Below are 19,209 nucleotides of genomic sequence, written 5' to 3' on the forward strand. Positions count from 1 at the left end.
CCAACCAAGCTCCCAGCAGGATTCTGTGTCCCTGCTCCTCCTGGAATGATGCTTTTGAGGGAGGAGTCACCAGGAGAGGAGGAATTTGAAGAAGGGACAGCACAGGGCAGAGGCTGAGCAGGGAAAACTGGGAACTTGCAAAACCTTTAAGAAAAGGACTGAGATAATCTTTGTTATCTGTCTGTTGCCTTGTAAATACAGCCAGGAGAGAGAGCAGGGATGAAGTTGGTGTGAGAGCTGTGACAGGGCAGATGAGGAAAGGCTCTTGCTCAAACCCCTGTCACCACACAGGAGTTTTGGAGTTCTGCAATGGTTCATAAGCTGTGGAACATGGGGGATTTCCTGCAGCACTCCCCAGGAAATTAAAGAAAATATATTTTATGTTGTGACACAAAATTCTGTTATTCTGGTGCTGTGTTTAGGAAGAGGAGAGGCCTGAACATATCTGAGGATTGCTCTCAGTGACAAAAATTCGAAGAAGAGCAGAAAATGAAGTGTGGCATTGGTGTGGGAGTCACCTCACCCAGTGACTGTGGTGTACATTGTGTCTCCACCTGACCTGGCTGTCCTTTTTATTCACTGAACAGCCACAGAAACATCCAGGGTGTGATTTATCTCATCCATGCTTGACATCTGAAACAGAGAGCAGACAAATCCTGCCCTGCAAAAGGTCTCTCCTTCAACAGAGCACGAGTTCCTAGCTCAGAATTGGACTCTGATGTTGCAGACAGAGTTTAGTGAGAAGGCAGAGCCCTCCCTTTTCACACCTGCCACGACAAAGCTGTTCCCTACAAGCTGCAAGACTGACAGACCTGATAGATCAGAAATGCAGCCCAGCATGGTTTACATAGAAAACCCCTGATCTGAGGGGTTTTCTGAGCCAGCTGCAGGGCAGGGTCCTGCCAAGGGGTGGATGAAGAGAAGAGCTGCCCTGCAAGGTGTGCAAAGCCAATTTCTCTGCTGCAGGAGCAACAATCTCATCCTGAGAGCTTCTGAGGGGAGCTGCCAGCGCTCAGCCTCACCTCAAAGCTTCCTGGAGCTGTTGCCACAGAGGCTGTGGGCACCAAATCATTCTGTTCATCTTTTCATCTTCTTGGTGTGCCTCTGTTGGTGTGAGTGTTGTGTGGTTGTGAGTGGGGATTTACTCTGGCAGAGTGGAGAAATCTCTCACCAAAGGTGCCCAGAACAGAGACGAGAGAGGAGGAGGAGGAGGGACAGCAAACACACAACTGGAGTTAGGGGTGAGCAAGGATATTTGATCAGGTAATTTATCCTGCCACACAGCAGGACACTGACCCCCACTTTAATTATTGTGTCATTTGTCCTTGACAGCTACTGCTGCTTCCAATTAACACCCTTAATTAAACCCCCCCAGTTTTCCAAGGATGTAAGCATGGATTTACTGGGAAAAGAGCTGCAATGAAGAGGCAGATCTTGGAGGGGTCTGATGAGAAATGACATTCCCTGTCCCAGTGGGACTGGAAGGTTATGTGCTTATCCTGCAGAAGTGACAGGCTGGGATCACACCCAGCTCCCCTCCCAGCAGTCTGACATGTCCCTGTCTGGGAGTCCTGTTTCTCACCAGGGTAAATAAATAAAAACTATTAATTTACCCTGATGATATATAAATCTAAATGAATATAAATATAAATTTAAATATAATTTTTTTGCCTTCCTCTATTGAATAAACTGTATTATCATGAACACTCTACTCAGGGCTTTGAAATCAAATCAGCTCCACTCCTAATCTTCTTGCAGTTTTTTTTGTGGTTTCTCACCAGGGTAAATAAATAATTTTTATTTATTTTTTTAATACTTATTTGCCCTGGTAAGATATAATAGTACTAATACTAGTACTAGTAGTAATACTAATAATTTTTTTATTTAATAAATTAATAATGTTAATAAAATATGTTAATATTAATAAATTATTTTATTTAATAATGTATTTTATTTTTTTTATTTATAGAGATTAATTTTTATTGATTTACCCTGGTGAGATATATAATAATAATAACAACAACAACAATAATAATAATTAAAAATTTTATTATTTCTATTATTTTATTTTATTTTATAAATTATTAATATTAATAAATTATATTAATGTTAATAGTAAAATATTTTATTTAATAGTTATTTTATTTTATTTTTTATTTATAGATATATAATTTTTATTTATTTACCCTCTCTAGGCTTTGCTTTTCCCTGTTCCAGCTTTTTTACTGGATCTGTAGGTCAGCTTATAAGGCACAGGATATCAAACATGACAGAGGAAATCCAAGTTCCTTTGTCCATAATTCTGGCCAGAATAGAATCAGCACTTGGGATGCTGTGCAGGTGATTGAACACCCTCACTGACTCTTATAAAGCTGCAGAAGTGCTTCAACCTGTGCTTCCTTCAGGTGGTTTTTTGCCTTCCTCTATTTAATAAACTGTATTATCATGAACACTCTATTCAGGGCTTTGAAATCAAATCAGCTCCACTCTTAATCTTCCTGCAGTTTTGTGGGGCTGGCTGAGCCTTGAAAGATAGCAGCATTCACAGAACCCACATGGCTTGACAGAGCCACTGTTCAGTGTTTTGGAAATGTATCTTTTGACTGTTGGGAAGGAAATTGGCTACTTAAGATGCCTTTTTGTACATTTAAATTAACTTAGTCCATCAGACTGAATAAATCCTGCCGCTGTATTAACATCCAATTATAACAACAGAGATTGAGCAATGATTCAGGTTTTGACCAGAATGTTGGCAGTTTAAGGGGGAAAAAAGGAGTAATGTATATTGAAATAAAAAAAGTCAAAAATGGGAGCCAGAAAATTGTGACTGAGCACATAGCAGGAGCTTTTGTGAATGCATAATGGCAGAAGCAGGAGCCAAGTTTCTAACAGGATTAGCTGTTCCTGTCTATCAGATCCAAAAAAACTCAATCATTTTGTTTTAAATGACTTTTTGTAACTCATTCATACTAGGAATAGGGAGGGGAAGGGTGGCTGGGAGCTGGGGAATGTGCAGTTTGGAATTTAGGCAGGATCAGAGGTGAGTGTTGTATGAAATGCCCTGAAGGAGCACTTGAGCCCTGAACCATTCAGCACTTTGCAGATTTCACCAGATTTTTAAGATGTCCTTGTGAGCCAGAAACTCGTGTGTGATTTCTTTGGGGAGCAGTGAATGAATGTGTTGATGAGGTGAAATATCTCTTGCAATCCTGCTGCAGCCATGGCAGCTGGGCCTGCTCATTGTCCCTGAGAAGGACACAAGAGTCACCTTCCCCTTGTCCAGCCCTGGCTCTGGGATTGCATCTCACTGGGACAGGGATCATCTGTCCCTCTGCTCTGCCCTGTGCAGATCTTTGGAAGCACAGCAGCTCCTGGATGTCCACCAGGAGTGTGGACAGGCATCTGAAGAGACCTTACCTTCATATCTAGGAATCCAGGACCTGAATATGTTGTATTTAATAACCTAATTTACAGCAATTTGCCAAGAAATGGCAAATTTCAGTCCTCCAGGACTTCTCTCTTGTACCTATATCAGAACCAGCAGCTGCTGGATGTCCACCAGGAGTGTGGACAGGCATCTGAAGGGACCTTACCTTCATATCTTCAATATACCAATGAACCCAGGGCCTGAATATGTTGTATTTAATAGCCTGGTGCTCAGTGAGGAGGCGTTAGCTGAACTTCCTCCTCAAATGTGCTCAGATGCATCTCACTGGGACAGGGATCATCTGTCCCTCTGCTCTGCTCTGGGCAGATCTTTGGAAGCACAGCAGCTCCTGGATGTCCACCAGATGGGTGGACAGCCATCTAAAGGGACCTTACCTTCATTTCTTCAATATTCCAATGAACCCAGGGCCTGAATATGTTGTATTTAATAGCCTGGTGCTCAGTGAGGAGGCGTTAGCTGAACTTCCTCCTCAAATGTGCTCAGATGCATCTCACTGGGACAGGGATCATCTGTCCCTCTGCTCTGCTCTGGGCAGATCTTTGGAAGCACAGCAGCTCCTGGATGTCCACCAGATGGGTGGACAGCCATCTAAAGGGACCTTACCTTCATTTCTTCAATATTCCAATGAACCCAGGGCCTGAATATGTTGTATTTAATAACCTAATATACAGCAATTTGCCAAGAAATGGCAAATTTCAGTCCTCTAGGACTTCTCTCTTGTACCTATATCAGAGCCAGCAGCTGCTGGATGTCCACCAGATGGGTGGACAGCCATCTAAAGGGACCTTACCTTCATATCTTCAATATTCCAATGAACCCAGGGCCTGAATATGTTGTATTTAATAACCTGGTGCTCACTGAGGAGGTGTTACCTGAACTTCCTCCTCAAACTTGCTCAGATGCCATAAGCCCACACCTTCAGAGATACTGAGACAACTCCTCCTTCTGTTGCTGAGACCTCACTTCCAGTTTCAGCTCTCTTTGATGAAATGGGGAGATGTGGGGATGCAATCAGGGAATATCCTGAGCTGGAAGGGACCTGTGAGGATCATCCAGTGCAGCTCCTGGTCCTGCACAGACACCACAGATCCCACCCTGTGCATCCCTGAGAGCCTTGTCCAAATGCTCCTGGAGCTCTGGCAGCCTTGGGAATGTGCCCATTGCTTGGGGAGCCTGTTCAGTGCCCCACCACACTCTGGGGGCAGAAACTTTTCCTGATATCAAGTATTTTCCTAATATATGGGATTTAAGCCCTGAGGACAACAGCAGTCTGTTCTTACATCCATGTATTGCTCTGGCAGAGTGAGACTAAAATATCAGTGAGGCTGTGACCACTGCAGGAATATAAATTACTCCTAACTGGCTCCTAATGTCCCAAAATGAAAGAAAGACACTTTCCTTTTCTAATCCTGCTGAATCCATGGCTATATCTGGGATATATCTCAGGTATGTGGTGGATTCTTGGAGTTGTCCTTCAATCAAGGATTGAACTTCAAGAATCCTCGTGGGTCCTTTCCAACCCAGGATATTCCAGGATTTTGTCATGTTTGCTGCAAAATGTTGAATCCAGGTTTCAATCCCACTAAGAACCAGGGGTAGGGTTCTTACCAAGGTCAGGAAATAACCTTGAAGAATTTGTCAGGCTCTGCAAGGATGGAGAAGGGGTGGAGGCAGTGAGCACAGCCTGGTTTGCCATGGAGATTCCCACCTCCAGCACTGCCTTGGTCCCTTCATCATTATTCATCAAGTGAATAATGGCAAGGCTCTGTAACTGGGAGGCTGCATGGACTTCCCTTGTGCTGACATTTCAGTGGCTGTTCCCTGGAGGGACACAGTCAGCTCTCAAACCCTTCAACATGGAAAGCTGAGCTCAATTAATTACAGTTTATGCTCCAAAAAAGAAAATAAGACCTCTGATGTGCCTTATTTGCTTGATGTTCATCCTCTTTTCAGCAGAGGACCCTTAGGTGGCTTTTCTTTCTGCTGCAGCTCCTTTGTTTTCTGTGTTTTCTTTCTGCATTAATTGGAAGGTCTGACACTTCCAGCCCAAGATATTTATCAGCGTGGTACAGTTTTAATTAATCTCACAATAAAGCTGCTAGAGGTGAGCTCCTAAAACGACTTTTGGGGCAGGAATAATGCACACAGAGAAGGGACACACCCTGGTGGGAATGACAGGATTTGGGATGTGGGTGGCTCCTGACACATCCCTGTGGGCTCTGGGGCAGCAGCACAAGCCAGGTGTGCTCCTAAAAACAACACAAATCCCACAAAATATCCCCAAACACACTGAAAAGAAAAAATTTCTGCAAAGATGAAGTCTGGGTTCCCAGTAGGTTTCTCCTGCCAATGAGCTTGGCTATCCTTTGATGGTTAATTAACTAATAAGAATAAAACATACAGAGACCAACTTTTACCTACTTTTTTTTACAGCAATTTGCCAAGAAATGGCAAGTCCTTCTCTAGGACTTCTTTCTGCTACCTATATCTGAGCCACAGGTGGATTTTGACTCTGAACATTCAAGCCAGGATCACCAGGTGTTGGAAAAGTTCATTTTCTGATCTAGACTTCTCAACCAAGGATCACTTCTACCAGACAGGTGTAAAACTGGCTCAGAAATGAGGTTGGATGGAACTATCTAGAGCTAATGAGGATAAATCAAGCAGCACCATATGTCAAACTGAGGGTGGTTTGGGTGGGAACTGCAGAGCCAAACCCAACTGTGCTCACAAAATTCTAATTACCAGGTGGGAATTGCATCTGGATTGAGGAATGGCAGATTTAGAGTCTTTCAAAACTAAATTATCTGCTTCTTCTTCAAGTCCTCTGGTGGCCACAGTGCAGACATGGCCAAGCTTGATGTGATTGAGATAACTCACAATGTATTTTTCTTAGGTGGAAATACAACGTGGGAATGGCGGACATAATGAATTATAATGTGAGCCTTAGAGATTATAAATTTATAAATAATAAATTGTAAATTACAAATTATAATGTGATAGAATATAGAATATAGAATATATAGTATATTATATGATACCTTTTGGTATCTTCTTGTAAAAACTTTTGTCTTTTTGGAATCTGGATTCAACACAGACTATTGGGTTCAACAAGTTTAATTGGGTGAAACCCTGAGGCATAAAATTTATTCTTCATTAATAGGTGATACTTTCTTGATCAGAAGCTTAAGGAAGGTGAAACAACCTCATTCATGGCCAAACAATCTTAATTTTTAAACTTCTTAGAAGAATCATAGCATCTTGGAAAAGACCCTTAAAATCATCAAATCCAGTCATTAATTCACCACTGCCACAGCAACCATAATTAGAGAAATCTGAATTACTCCCTCCCTGTCTTGTTCTTATAACTTTTACTGCTCTGTGGTTTGCTCTGATTATGTTTTTATGCTCGTGGCTATAGATTCACTTGAGAAAAGTGAGTTTGTGTTGGTTTTTGTTTGAGTTTTTTCCCCCCGTTCTCACTTTTTCATTAAAGGCTTTCAGTAGCCGCAGTTGGCTCTTCTGGGTGACTTGGCACAGGCACTGGTGCAATGGTAAATAAATAAACCCCATCGTGTTTCTACCTGGAGTTTTCTAAAGCTTCTGCCACTTGCCAGAGGCAAAGCTGCACATTTTCAGCTTTTGCTTATAGACTATCAACTGGGATTTGGGGTGAGAAAAACAATTTCTGATACAACCAGAAAAAGGTCTTCGTACGGAGCTGGAATTTTGCCTGTTATATATATATTTATATACAAATAGATAAATATAAAAATTAAAAAGCCAGTTCTTGGTTCATTTACAGACAGAGTTGAGATGGATCTTAGTCTGTCACTCCACAGCTCAAACTCTCCTGAATGCAGTGCCAAGTAAAAAAATTGTCCCTGGGATCCAGGTGCATTCCCCCGTCATTTGTCAGGAGTAACTGTTCTGCAGTTTAGAGCTGGCAGCTCTCAGTGGCGTTTCATCAGGATAATGCCTCACTCCATCATCTGAGGGAATAAACTCTCCCTGCTGACAGGAACTGGGGTGAAGACACCAGCAATTGACTGGATATTACAGAGGCTCTCTGAAGCTTATTCAATGGAAAAGGGACTAGCAGGTCATTGGGCCCAAATTGTGTGTTTGGCTTCAAAAGCTCTGAGTGGCTTACAAAATGTAAAGGGAATCAAAATTTGTGAGACAGGAGGTCAGGCTGGGCAGTCCCTTCAACCTTTGAAACCTCTCGCTGAAACACTTTAATTAAAAAGGAAAAATAAAAGAAAAAATAGATGATAAAATGTGGTATTTTGGCAGTACCTGGGTGTTTCAGGTCCTACTCTAATGCCTTCTGAGCTGCAAAAGCAGGGCTACAGGAAGAAAATATCCAGCCTGAGAGCCTTTGTCCCTTCCCTGCTGGGAGCAACCTCTCCAGGGATGGGACAAGAGATGATTGGAAAGATGCATGGACAAAAGGGAGTGGAGCTAATCCTTCCCTGGGACCAGCAGTGGTGGTGGCAGTGGGGACTGGGGGTGGCAGGAGGTCATGGGGACATCACAAGACCTCAGTTCTCACAGGAAGCCAGAAAGAAGCACAGTCCAAAACCAGAGAGATCAATGAGATCCAGGGAGTTTAACTTGCTGCAGAAGATCTCAAAATGAATTAACTTAATTTAAAGGTATCACATCCCCACAGCCTACCTGATTTGCTGATTGCTGGGAAATCCTGCAAGGCATGAAGGGCTACAGGGAATGTGGAGCAGGATGTGGACAGGGATTGCTCCAGGCTGAGCTCTGGAGCAAACCATCCTCATCCTCATCCCCATGCCCATGCCCATGTATTGAAGTGAAGGGAGACGACCCATCCTCTGATCAGCATCGAACTCCGATTTTTTGATTCACCAGGCATATTTTATAACAGTGTTAATTAAGCTCATACATATTGCAAAATCCGAGCTCATCGTAGGTCACAGATTAAACACCAACCCCTCCTTTTGTTTTCAATACCTGTGGTTTGTTATTGAAACCAAGATTTGTGTTCTCACCCTGATATGAAAGATTCTCAAGGCCTCCATGTTTGTCACTCTGCTTTCCCATACTTTATCCAAGGACAAGGTATTTACTTGTTATTGAAGACAGGCTTGAGAACTCTTGCTGTTTACAGAAACATGCCTGGGAAACAGGCTTGAGAATTGCTGCTTACAGCTGCCTTTTACTTTTCCATCAGCTGTATATTTTCATGGCCTCTTTCCTTCAAGCCATGTCTGAGCAAAATTCTTCAACACCTATGCCCATGCCCATGCCCATGCCCATCCTTCTGCCTGCCCAGCGCTGCTTGGGTGTTCCTGTGAGAGGACAGGTGTAGCCACATTTCCCTTCACAGAGATAAGCAAAGGACAACTTCTCAAGAATATTTCTGGGTTTCACATTTTCTGAACCTCAGAGAAAGGAAAAACAATTCTTGCTGTGCCTGTGTTTGTGCAAAAGTGGAATGCAATATGGAGATGGTTTACCCAAAGTGATGGTGTTTGGTTTCCTTGGCCTGTCAGGGCCAAGTGTGTTGTCACAGACATCTTTTATGAAAAATTCTTTCCTTACGATATTTTCCTCCTGAGAAGTTGAGAGGCCTCAGGAACAAAATGTAAACAATGGTTATGGGCTGCTGTGGGATGCAACAGGTGCATCTGGGATTGGCTCATGTGGTTGTTTCTAACTAATGGCCAATCACAGCCAGCTGGCTCAGACTCTCTGTCCGAGACAAAAGCCTTTGTTATTCATTCTTTCTTTTTCTATTGTTAGCTAGCCTTCTGATGAAATCCTTTCTTCTATTCTTTTAGTATAGTTTTAATGTAATATATATGATAAAATAATAAATCAGCCTTCTGAAACATGGAGTCAGATCCTCCTCTCTTCCCTCATCCTCGGACCCCTGCGAACACAGTCACAGTGTGTAGCCCCACATTTCTCTTCACAGAGAAAAGCAAGGCACAATTCTTCCCAAGAATATTCTTATCTCATTTGCCATGCCTGTGTTTGTGCAAAAGTAGAATGCAATATGGAGATGGGTTACCCACAGTGATGGTGCTCTGGTTCCTTGGCCTGTCAGGGCCAGGTGTGTGTGTGTGGGGACTGTTGGGACAGTCACCAGATTCTGTGCAGTGTGTGCAGAGTTGAATGCTTGGCAGATTCAGTTTAGATGTAATGTAATATAATATAGACTAATATAGTATAAAAAAGTAATTAATTAGCCTTCTGATAAGACGGAGTTCTCCTCATCATTCCTCCTTCATCAGGGGTGAAAAATATCAGCTACAGACCAGCACCAGGGGAAGGGGACAGGGAGCGTGGCACCTCCATCCAGCCATTCTGAGCTGTGTAAGCAGCCTGACAGGTTTTCCTTTTCCTCCTGCAGCTCACCAGGGTGCCTGTGGAGTCGTGCAGCCAGCACGAGACCTGCAGCGAGTGCCTGGGCTCGGGAGACCCGCACTGCGGATGGTGTGTCCTCCACAACACGTGAGTACCTCTGGGCTCTGCCGCCAGCCCAGCCCTGCCTGTCTCACCTCCTGCCCTCACAGAAACACAGCTGAGGCCTGCAGAGGCTGCCTAGAGCAGAGGCTATTCAGGAAAACAGTGGTTTTCTTCATTAAGTAGGGATTTAAGTGGTTACATGAAGGTAATACATATACCTGAAATCATCTTTCATGAAAAAACACAACTTACTTGGTAGCAAAGCCATATCCAGCATAATGAAGTGAGTAGTGGCGTTATTAAAACCTAAGAAAACAGTGATGGTTGGATGATGATCCAGCCGTTTAAGATGATAATCTTAACCCTTGATTCTAATGCAAACTCTATAATGGAAATATTTCAAAACTAACAGGTTCAGGGTGTTCAGTGTAACAGTTTTCTTAGGACCAAAATGTGCTTGCTTACCTCACTGCTATCATCTATTACCATTGTGAGGAAAAATGTGAGTACACTTCCTTTTTCTTATGTTTTGCACTTAGCAGCACACCGTACATGGTTTATTTTCAACAGTCTAAATAATCACTCAACTCAATCCAGATTATTTATCTACTTTCCTGCATAGGGATTTCCTGTTAAAGGAATAAAGTAGGGATTTATTAAAAGGTCTTCAAAGGATACACCTTGGGCAGTGCAAGAGCCTGGCTGTGGCTACACCAAAGATAGACTCTGAGTCATGAGTTTTCACGCTTTTACAAGTTTTGGTCCATTTCCATATTGGGGTCAATTGTCCAATTACAGCTCCAGGTTATGCAGTCCCATCCTCCCAGATTGCTGTCTTCAATTTGCTGTTGTTTGCACTTTTTGGGTCTGAAGCTACAATGGTGTTCTTGGTTCTGGGGCTGGAAAAGGATTGTTCTGTCTGACTGAGCTGTGAGGAGAACTTGAAGTTAAGAGTTGAAGTTATATGAAGCTAAGAGTTACACACTAGAATCTGGAAAATATGAAAGCTAAAACTTAAGGCATCAAGGTAGAGGGGCAAAATGATGTCTCAGTCCCTGGCTGAGCCAAGAAACTCCAGAAATCTCTGGAATTTGCTGGGGAGTGACTTCCAGGGTTTTTTTGGAAGGGTTTTTGTGGAAGACTCAGAGAAAGAAGGGTGGCAGAGGCTGGACAGAGCTTCTCCACCAATTGGCTGGTGTTTTGAATTCAGCACTCCAGCAGTTCTTCTCTGAGTCTCATTTTCCTGGTGGTTCCCATTCCATTTGAGGGAATTTGACTCTGGCCATCAGCCCCTGTATCAGCACCTCCTGATTTCCAGTGGTGACCTGAACCTCTCCTCTTCTGGACTTGTCAGGATCTCCATTGCCCTTAGAGAGGAATCAATGGGGGTCCACTCCAAGGTAGTTTTCATTGGTACCTTATGGTTTAACAGGCCAAGCAGGGGCCTCATTCCTCTCTCCCATCATTTTGTTGTGCTGGTTTATCCACTGCCTCACAAGGAATATTGGATCCAGGTGTCCTCAATACTGGGATATCAGTTATTGGGATATCAGTTCATTGGGATATCAATTCACTCTTGTTTTTCTTTAAGCTTTTTAGTGATGCCATTGATCTTGAAGTTGCCTCTCTGCAGCCTTTCCCTGAGTGATCTCCTCCTGCCAAAGCCCTGCAGAGGGAGGTGTCAGCTTGGCTGAGCTCCTGGCCATGAGTGGCAGGGAGGTCTCCTTTGCCAAGCCCCTCTGAGCACAGACAGGGGCTGGGAAGGGCTGGGATCTGTCCAGCCCAGGGTTCCGGCTGAGAGTGGCTCTGCAGGATGCTGTCACTCCAAAGCTCACAGTGTCCTTGGCAGCCTTGGACGGTTTTTCTGATGCTCTTGTTGGTCTTCACCCTCTGAGCTCACCTGAATTCTTCCTGTTGAGTTGCAAACCCTCCAGGTGGAGACAGGGATCCAGTTGACGTGCTAGACTTTGCTGCCTCTCCTTGCTGGAACAGAAGGGAACAAACCTGGACCATATTCCAGCCTTCTGTCGTGCTCTGAATGCTCTGCTTCTGCCAGCTTGTGTGACCCCCATCCAAAACCACGGCAGTCTGCCTGATTTCAGATCAGATCTGGGGGATCCATCCCAAAACATGCCCAAAAATGGGGCTCATGCTCTGGAATTGTTCAAGAGAACCTTGGCAAACCAGTCTTGAATTGTGGTGTGTCACTATAGAGCGCGACACGGTACAATAGTACACAATTCCATCAGAAGGGTGAAAAAGAGAGATTTATTAAACCAACGTAGTTTTTATAGTTCTTCCCGATATCGACACCCATCTAACATATATACAGTGCCCATTGGCCATAAAAGAGAAATAAAATTCTCAGTAGACAGCCAGGGAGGCCACGTCACTCGGTGACCCAGCAAGAGTCCAAATCTCCCAACTTTCTCTCCTTCCCCTGGTCTCCAGGCTAACGACCTTGGCGTTCCTTCGGGAGAGATACAGGGCTTCTCCTTATCTTCAGGAGGCCATGCTGGCTCACAGGGACAGCACAGAATGTCTTTCCCACAGGTCTTCACCCTCTGAGCTCACCTGAATTCTTCCTGTTGAGTTGCAAACCCTCCAGGTGGAGACAGGGATCCAGTTGATGTGATAGACTTTGCTGCCTCTCCTTGCTGGAACAGAAGGGAACAAACCTGGACCATATTCCAGCCTTCTGTCAGTTCTCTGAAAGCTGTGCTTCTGTCAGCTTGTGTGACCCTCATCCAAAGCCACGACAGTCTTCAAATCAGATCTGGGCGATTCATCCCAAAACATGCCCAAAAATCAGGCTCATGCTCTGGAATTGTTCAAGAGAACCTTGGCAAACCAGTCTTGAATTGTGGTGGGGTGGGTAAGAGCCCAGAAAGCTTTCATCCTGCTGAGCTGAGGATATTTCCATTTGACACAGAGCTTTGTAGTGTGTTCCCACCGCATCTCACCCTGCATCCATCCTCCAGTGTGCTTGCTGTCAGTGAAGGGACAGCACAGAGATGTGCAAGCAGCACAGAAAGGCATGAATTTGTTCACTGGTTGTACCGCAGAAATGCTGGATATTTCATCTCCTTGCATCCAGGGTCAGTGGCAACAAAGAGTCAAAACTTGCAGCAATAAATCCCCAAAAGAGAGAGAAGGGGCACAAGCAATGCAGCGTGAGGAGTGCTGGAAATGGAATGGAGGGTGGTGGGTGGGGCTGGCAGATTGAATTTGCTTAAAAACATCTCTGTGCAGGCTCAGTCCTTGAGGGAGAAGTGAGGCTGGAGTCTGGACCTGGCTGATGGCAGTGTGCCCTCCTCCCTCTGGCCACTTAACCTCTGATTCCTTATCTGGAAAAGAGAAACACCTCTTGTTTATGTACCTCGCAGCAGGGTCACTCAGATTGACTCCCCGAGGGGTTTTCTTGAAGCACTTTGAAGGCAAATGTTATCAAATCCCCCTTCAAGTCTGTTGCTTCCCTCTCAGTTAAGAAATCTGATTTTCAGTCCTAGTTTGGGAGGGTTTTCAGGGCAGCCTCAGGTGCTCCTTTCTGAGTCTCAGTTTCCTCATCCTTTTGGGCAGCCCTGAGAGCAAAGGAGCCAATTACATCCCACTCAACAAGTTTTGGCTGCACAGGATATTCAGGCTAAGGACACTGGAATCCTGAGTCTCTAATTAGAAATTTTTGCACATCAGAACCCCTCAAGCCTCATTAACAGACTTTTCCTCAAGTGGGATATGCCATCAACAACTCCTGCACGAGGATCCCTGGGGAAAAATGCCATCAACATTTCCCATCCTGGCTGCCAACCCTTCCCTCTGCCCTCCCAGTCAGGAATCCCAGGGGATTCCCCGTGCAGGGCTGGATCCAGTGATGTGGAAGGCACGGAGGAGGCAGCTGGGCTGTGCTGGAGCTGGGGTACAGCAGGGCTGGGAGCCAGATTTTTGGGCAAAGCCACGCTGTTCCCTCATTGTCTTCCGGTATAAACCATCAAGAAGAGCAGAGGTGGACTGGGACACAGGTGAAAACTGCCCAGTGGGTTAGAGCAGGGTGGTTTTGTCTCTCCCATGCACACCCCTGTTGCTATAGGACATGAAATAAAATGACATGGACACTGGAACTTTTAAGGTAAAAAGAAGGGAAGTTTATTGTCACAGGCATCTTTTATGAAAAATCCTTTCCTTAGGATTTTTCCTCTTGAGAAGCTGAGAGGACTCAGGAACAAAATGTAAACATTGATTATCTGCTGCTGTGGAATGCAACAGGTGCATCTGGGATTGGTCTCGTGTGGTTGTTTCTAATTAATGGCCAATCACAGTCAGCTGGCTCGGACAGAGTTTGAGACACAAGCTTTTGTTATTCATTCTTTCTTTTTCTATTCTTAGCTAGCCTTCTGATTAAATCTTGTCTTCTTTTAGTATAGTTTTAATATAATATATATGATAAAATAATAAATCAGCCTTCTGAAACATGGAGTCAGATCATCATCTCTTCCCTCATCCTAAGACCCCTGTGAACACCGACACAGTTTATTTTTTGATTCTAACATTTTTAGATTTTCGAAAGTGAGAGTGTGTTGGAGGATGAAAGTGCTACTTCTTTAATAATACTGGACAAGCAAACACTTTAATAAACTTTTCGTCTTCTAGAGAAGAATGTAAAACAATAATTATTTACTTTAAACTATGTGAGGATGTTTATTACAAGAATGTAGACATCAGAAGGCTGAGAAGAATTTAGAAGAACAGGATGACACACTTCTCTTATTTTGGGATATTCCCTACAAGGGCTGATGTAACTCCCCTTCCCCAGACCCCCATTTCCAGCTCTTCTTAGCTCCCTCTCCCCATCCAGGTTTTCCCAGCAGAGCTGGGCTGTCTGTGCCCAGGGCAGCGCGCCAGGGCTCAGGAATTGATTTCCACAGCTCTGCTGTCCTAACCTTCCACTGAGAAACTCGAGTCCTCTGAGAGAGAGGCAGAGACAGACAGACCCACAGACAGCAGAGAGGGCGGGAGCATTGATTGGCTGCTGCCCCGAGGAGAGGAGTGATACAGAGCAGGTTAACCGAGCTTTTCATCTCTGTATCTTTACCCCCATCTTGTCCCCCCTCCTTTTCCCAGCCCTGCTCCCTCCCAGGCTCTCTCAGGCCTCTTTAGGTGGTGATGAATCATTTACTTGGTGTAAATTGAAATTGTGGCTCTCGCTGGCTGGGGTGGGAGCAGTGGGGATGGAGCAGAGCTGGCACTGGGTGCCTGCTGCAAGGTCACAGCAATGTCACCAGCCTGGATGGGCTCTGCAGAGAGGGCTGGGAGCAAAGGGAAGTTTTCTGCAAGCCTGAAAGGAATTCAGCAGCTTCCTCCTGTGTCAGAGGCAGCGCTGCCCAAAGATGCCACCCCAAATCTGGCCACTCTTGTAATCCCCTGGCAAGTCACTCCTGCCTCACCCACACCCAAGCTGTAACCACCCCTCTTCCTTCTTTCCCATCCATAGTTCAAGCTCTTTATCCCCAGAGCAGGGGTAAACCCTTCAGCTACTTAAAGAGCTCTCCTTAATTGGATATTTGGAAGGAATCCTTCCCTGTGAGGGTGGGGAGGCCCTGGCACAGGGTGCCCAGAGCAGCTGTGGCTGCCCCTGGATCCCTGGAAGCGTCCAAGGCCAGGCTGGACAGGGCTTGGAGCACCCTGGGACAGTGAAAGGTGTCCCTGCCATGGCAAAGGGTGGGATTGGATGATTTTGATGTTCCTTTTCAATCAAACCATTCCATTATTCTATGTACATTCCCTGGTCCATCTGCCCAGAGCCGCTCTGGCTGCTCCTGGATCCTTGGAATGTTCAAGGCCAGGCTGGATGGGATTTGGAGCACCCTGGGACAGTGGAAGGTGTCCCTCACCATGGCAGGGGGTGGAACTGGATGGTTTTGAGGTTCCCTTCCAACCAAACCATTCCATTATTCTATGTACATTCCCTGGTCCATCTGCATGTGGTCACCACGCAGCTTTTCAACCCTGCACAGCATCCCTGGGTTGTGTTTATCAACCCAGACTGGAAATTTGGGGCAGAAAAGCAGAGTCCCTATAAAGAAGGGCAACATTTTATTAGAGGGCAATCCCCTGCTGGGTGCAAAGGGACCTGACTATCACAGGCATCTTTTATGAAAAATCCTTTCCTTAGGATTTTTCCTTCTGAGAAGCTGAAAAGCCTCAGGAACAAAATGTAAACAATTATTGTCTGCTGCTGTGGAATGCAACAGGTGCATCTGTGATTGGCCCATGTTGGTTGTTTCTAATTAATGGCCAATCACAGCCCAGCTGGCTTGGACAGAGAGTCCAAGCCACAAACCTTTGTTATTCATTCTTTCCTATTCAATTCTTAGCTAGCCTTGTGATGAAATCCTTTCTTCTATTCTTTTAGTATAGTTTTAATATAATATATATCATAAAATAATAAATCAGCCTTCTGAAACATGGAATCAGATCCGCGTCTCTTTCCTCGTCCTGGGACCCCTGTGAACACGGTCACACCTTTCCCAGGCTCTGCTGTGTTTGTGACACTCCTGGATTTGGGCTTTGCTGCCTCATTTCATCCCATGCAGCATCCATCCAATTCCAGAAGGATTAGCTGAGCACACACAAGCTGTCCTCCAGGAGGATGCAGCCCCAGGCAGGAGCCTCCTCCTGCTCTGGAATCTGCCCTTGCAGGTCTGGGGACTCCTTGCCTGGCAGGTCATTAATTGCAATCAGAGAGGGAAACAGTCCCATTTTCTGGGAGAACTTGTGATATTTCAAAACTTTTTTTTTTCCCCTCCAGCTCGCAGTGGCCAATTATTTTTTTAATAAGAAATGTTCTTGAAAGCTGTTCTGGAAGGTGCTGATTCCATTTAGTAATTGGAGAATGATTCATTTAGACTTTGGAAGTCCTCGTTTTGGGGTTTGATTTCAGTTTTTAGCAAATTGCTTGAGATTTCAAAATAAAAAATCATTCTGAAAGGAAGCATTATTACTTTTTAATTTTATTTTTTTCCATTAGAATGAAACATTTGGGCATCTGTGATTTCTTTCTCCCCCAGAAACCTTTACCAGCCCTTGAGACTGAGCAAAGCAGTCAACAAGAGCTGTTGGTTTAGAGAAGCTGACATTTGCTGTGGAGGGAAGAGGGATTGTTTAGGCATCTCCAGTCTGTCCTGCTTGGAGATATCTGAGCCAGGAGCTGGCTCTGCTCCCTGCACTCCTCTGCTCAGCTCTGAGGAGCTGCTTGTGTCCTCTGTGTGTCCTTCTGGCACCCAGAGCCTCCCAAAGGCACCCAAGCTGGTTCTGTTGGGTTTGCAGAGCATGTGCCAGCAGATCCTGCTGCTCCTGAGCCTTGGGAATGGGAGCCAGTGACCTCCTGAAGATATCCTCACCCTGTGGAAGAAACTGTGACATAAATCTCTGATGTCTGGGCCACCTTCCTGGATCCCTCTGGCTCTGGGTCAATCAAGGGATGGCCAAAATCTCCCCCATACAATTTCTCAGGTGGAGCTGGTCTGGATTAACTATTAATTTTTGGATCCTGTTATGAGACACCTCAGAAGTCACTGTGATGCCTTGAGAAGGCTGCGCTAGGGCAGAGTCTGGGCAGAGTTCCGGAATAAAGCAGGGATTTATTCACAGGATCTCCTCCATGGCTGCACCTTGGGCAGCGCCAGAGTCCAGCCAGGGCTGCACCCAAGATGACCCAAAATGGCCCCAAAATGCACGAGCGCTCCCGGGGTCTCTCCCTTGGATCAGTTCTGCTCCATTTGCACCTTGCAGTTCATTGTCCCATTCCAGCTTTAGCCCATGCAGTCCCACCCTGCTTGTTTTTCTCTCTGCAGCCCACGGGGTTTGTGCTCCTGGACTGAGATTTGGGGCATTTGTCCTTGGTGCCCGGCTGGAGCAGGAATTGTTTTGTCTCCCTGCTCTGTGCACGGAGCTCGCCATCCCATAATATGAAGCTTAGGCCCACACACTAAAGCAGCACAGAATGGGAAAAATAGAAAAACTAAACACTGAGGCTCAATAGGAGATTTTTGCCCTGTCCAGAGGGGTTTGATGCCATTCTCTGGCACAGACACCTACCCTGGTGTCCAGGACTGCCCCTCCTCATCCTCCTGCCGTCCACCTCTTCCCATCCACCACAGCCCCTTGTGTGGACAACTCATCCACCCTGAAACTACAGCTCTCCTTTCTAACATGCTATGAAGGAGGGAAAAAAAACCATTTAAACAAGCTGTTTTCTAGATCACAGTGCAGGGGGAGGGAGGTTTGTTTTCCACACTCAGACTCAAAGACCAAGAGGAAAAAAAGGGAAAAGTTCCAAAGTGCAGCTCGTGGTGCCTGGGCTCAGCAGGTAACCTGATGCACTGCCTCTGGCAGAGCTCATTGATCGACCCTGGCTTTAACTTTCTTGGTCAAAGTCTTCTGAACCACCAGAGAGTCTCAGGTAACCCCAGCTGCCTGCACAGGCTGCAATAAGACCTTTCTTGAAGGGTCTTTTTCTTGTTTGACTTTCTGCTGTCTGAAAGCCTGTGACTCTTTCAGGCTGAGGGGTTTTGTTCTTTCTTTTTTTTCCCACTTTTTTACCTCCTTGTTTTTGTCTCACAGTTTTTCCCTCCAGTGCTGCTTCCAGAAGGGGCTGTGTGGGTCAGGCTACAGGGACTCAGTAGGGCAGGAGGTTGGAATATCACTCCTGAGCTTTATCAGTGAGAAAAGAGGGATTTCCTGACTCTTGTAGGGGTTTGTGATCCTGTAAACCCTCAGCTGTCCCTGCCTGGTACTCCCCACACTATTTTTTCCCAAGATGCAAACTGGAGTCCCTCCAATAAGGCTGCAATTTTGGGTATTCTGTACTTGCCTGGAATGATGAAAAAGTCATAGAATCAGGGAATATCCCGAGCTGGAAGGGACCCATATTGTCACAGACATCTTTTATGAAGCATCCTTCCCTTAGGATTTTTCCTCCTGAGAAGCTGAAAAGCCTCAGGAACAAATTGTAAGCAATGATTACCTGCTGCTGTGGAATGCAACAGGTGCATCTGGGATTGGTCTCATGTGGTTGTTTGTAATTAATGGCCAATCACAGTCAGCTGGCTCAGACAGAGAGTCTGGGCCACAAACCTTTGTTATCATTCTTTTTCTATTCTTAGCTAGCCTTCTGAGATGAAGTTCTTTCTTCTATTCTTTTAGTATAGTTTTAATATAATATATATGAAAAAATAATAAATCAGCCTTCTGAAACCTGGAGTCAGATCCTCGTCTCTTCCCTCTTCCTCAAACCCCTGCGAACACCATCACACCAT

At 45.2% G+C, this 19,209-nt stretch overlaps 1 protein-coding gene across 6 annotated transcripts in view; it reads left to right on the top strand.

Moving 5' to 3' along the window:
- Nucleotides 1–19,209, top strand: part of PLXNA4 (plexin A4) — a 503,567-nt gene that overhangs the window by 322,797 nt on the left and 161,561 nt on the right. For all 6 annotated transcript variants that reach the window (XM_074538671.1, XM_005493209.4, XM_074538674.1 and 3 more), the window contains exon 5: nucleotides 9,840–9,940. In XM_074538671.1, the coding sequence (XP_074394772.1) occupies nucleotides 9,840–9,940 (101 nt within the window). The remainder of the gene's footprint in view (nucleotides 1–9,839; nucleotides 9,941–19,209) is intronic.

The sequence above is a fragment of the Zonotrichia albicollis genome, chromosome 4, assembly GCF_047830755.1.
Source record: "Zonotrichia albicollis isolate bZonAlb1 chromosome 4, bZonAlb1.hap1, whole genome shotgun sequence".
NCBI lineage: Eukaryota > Metazoa > Chordata > Aves > Passeriformes > Passerellidae > Zonotrichia > Zonotrichia albicollis.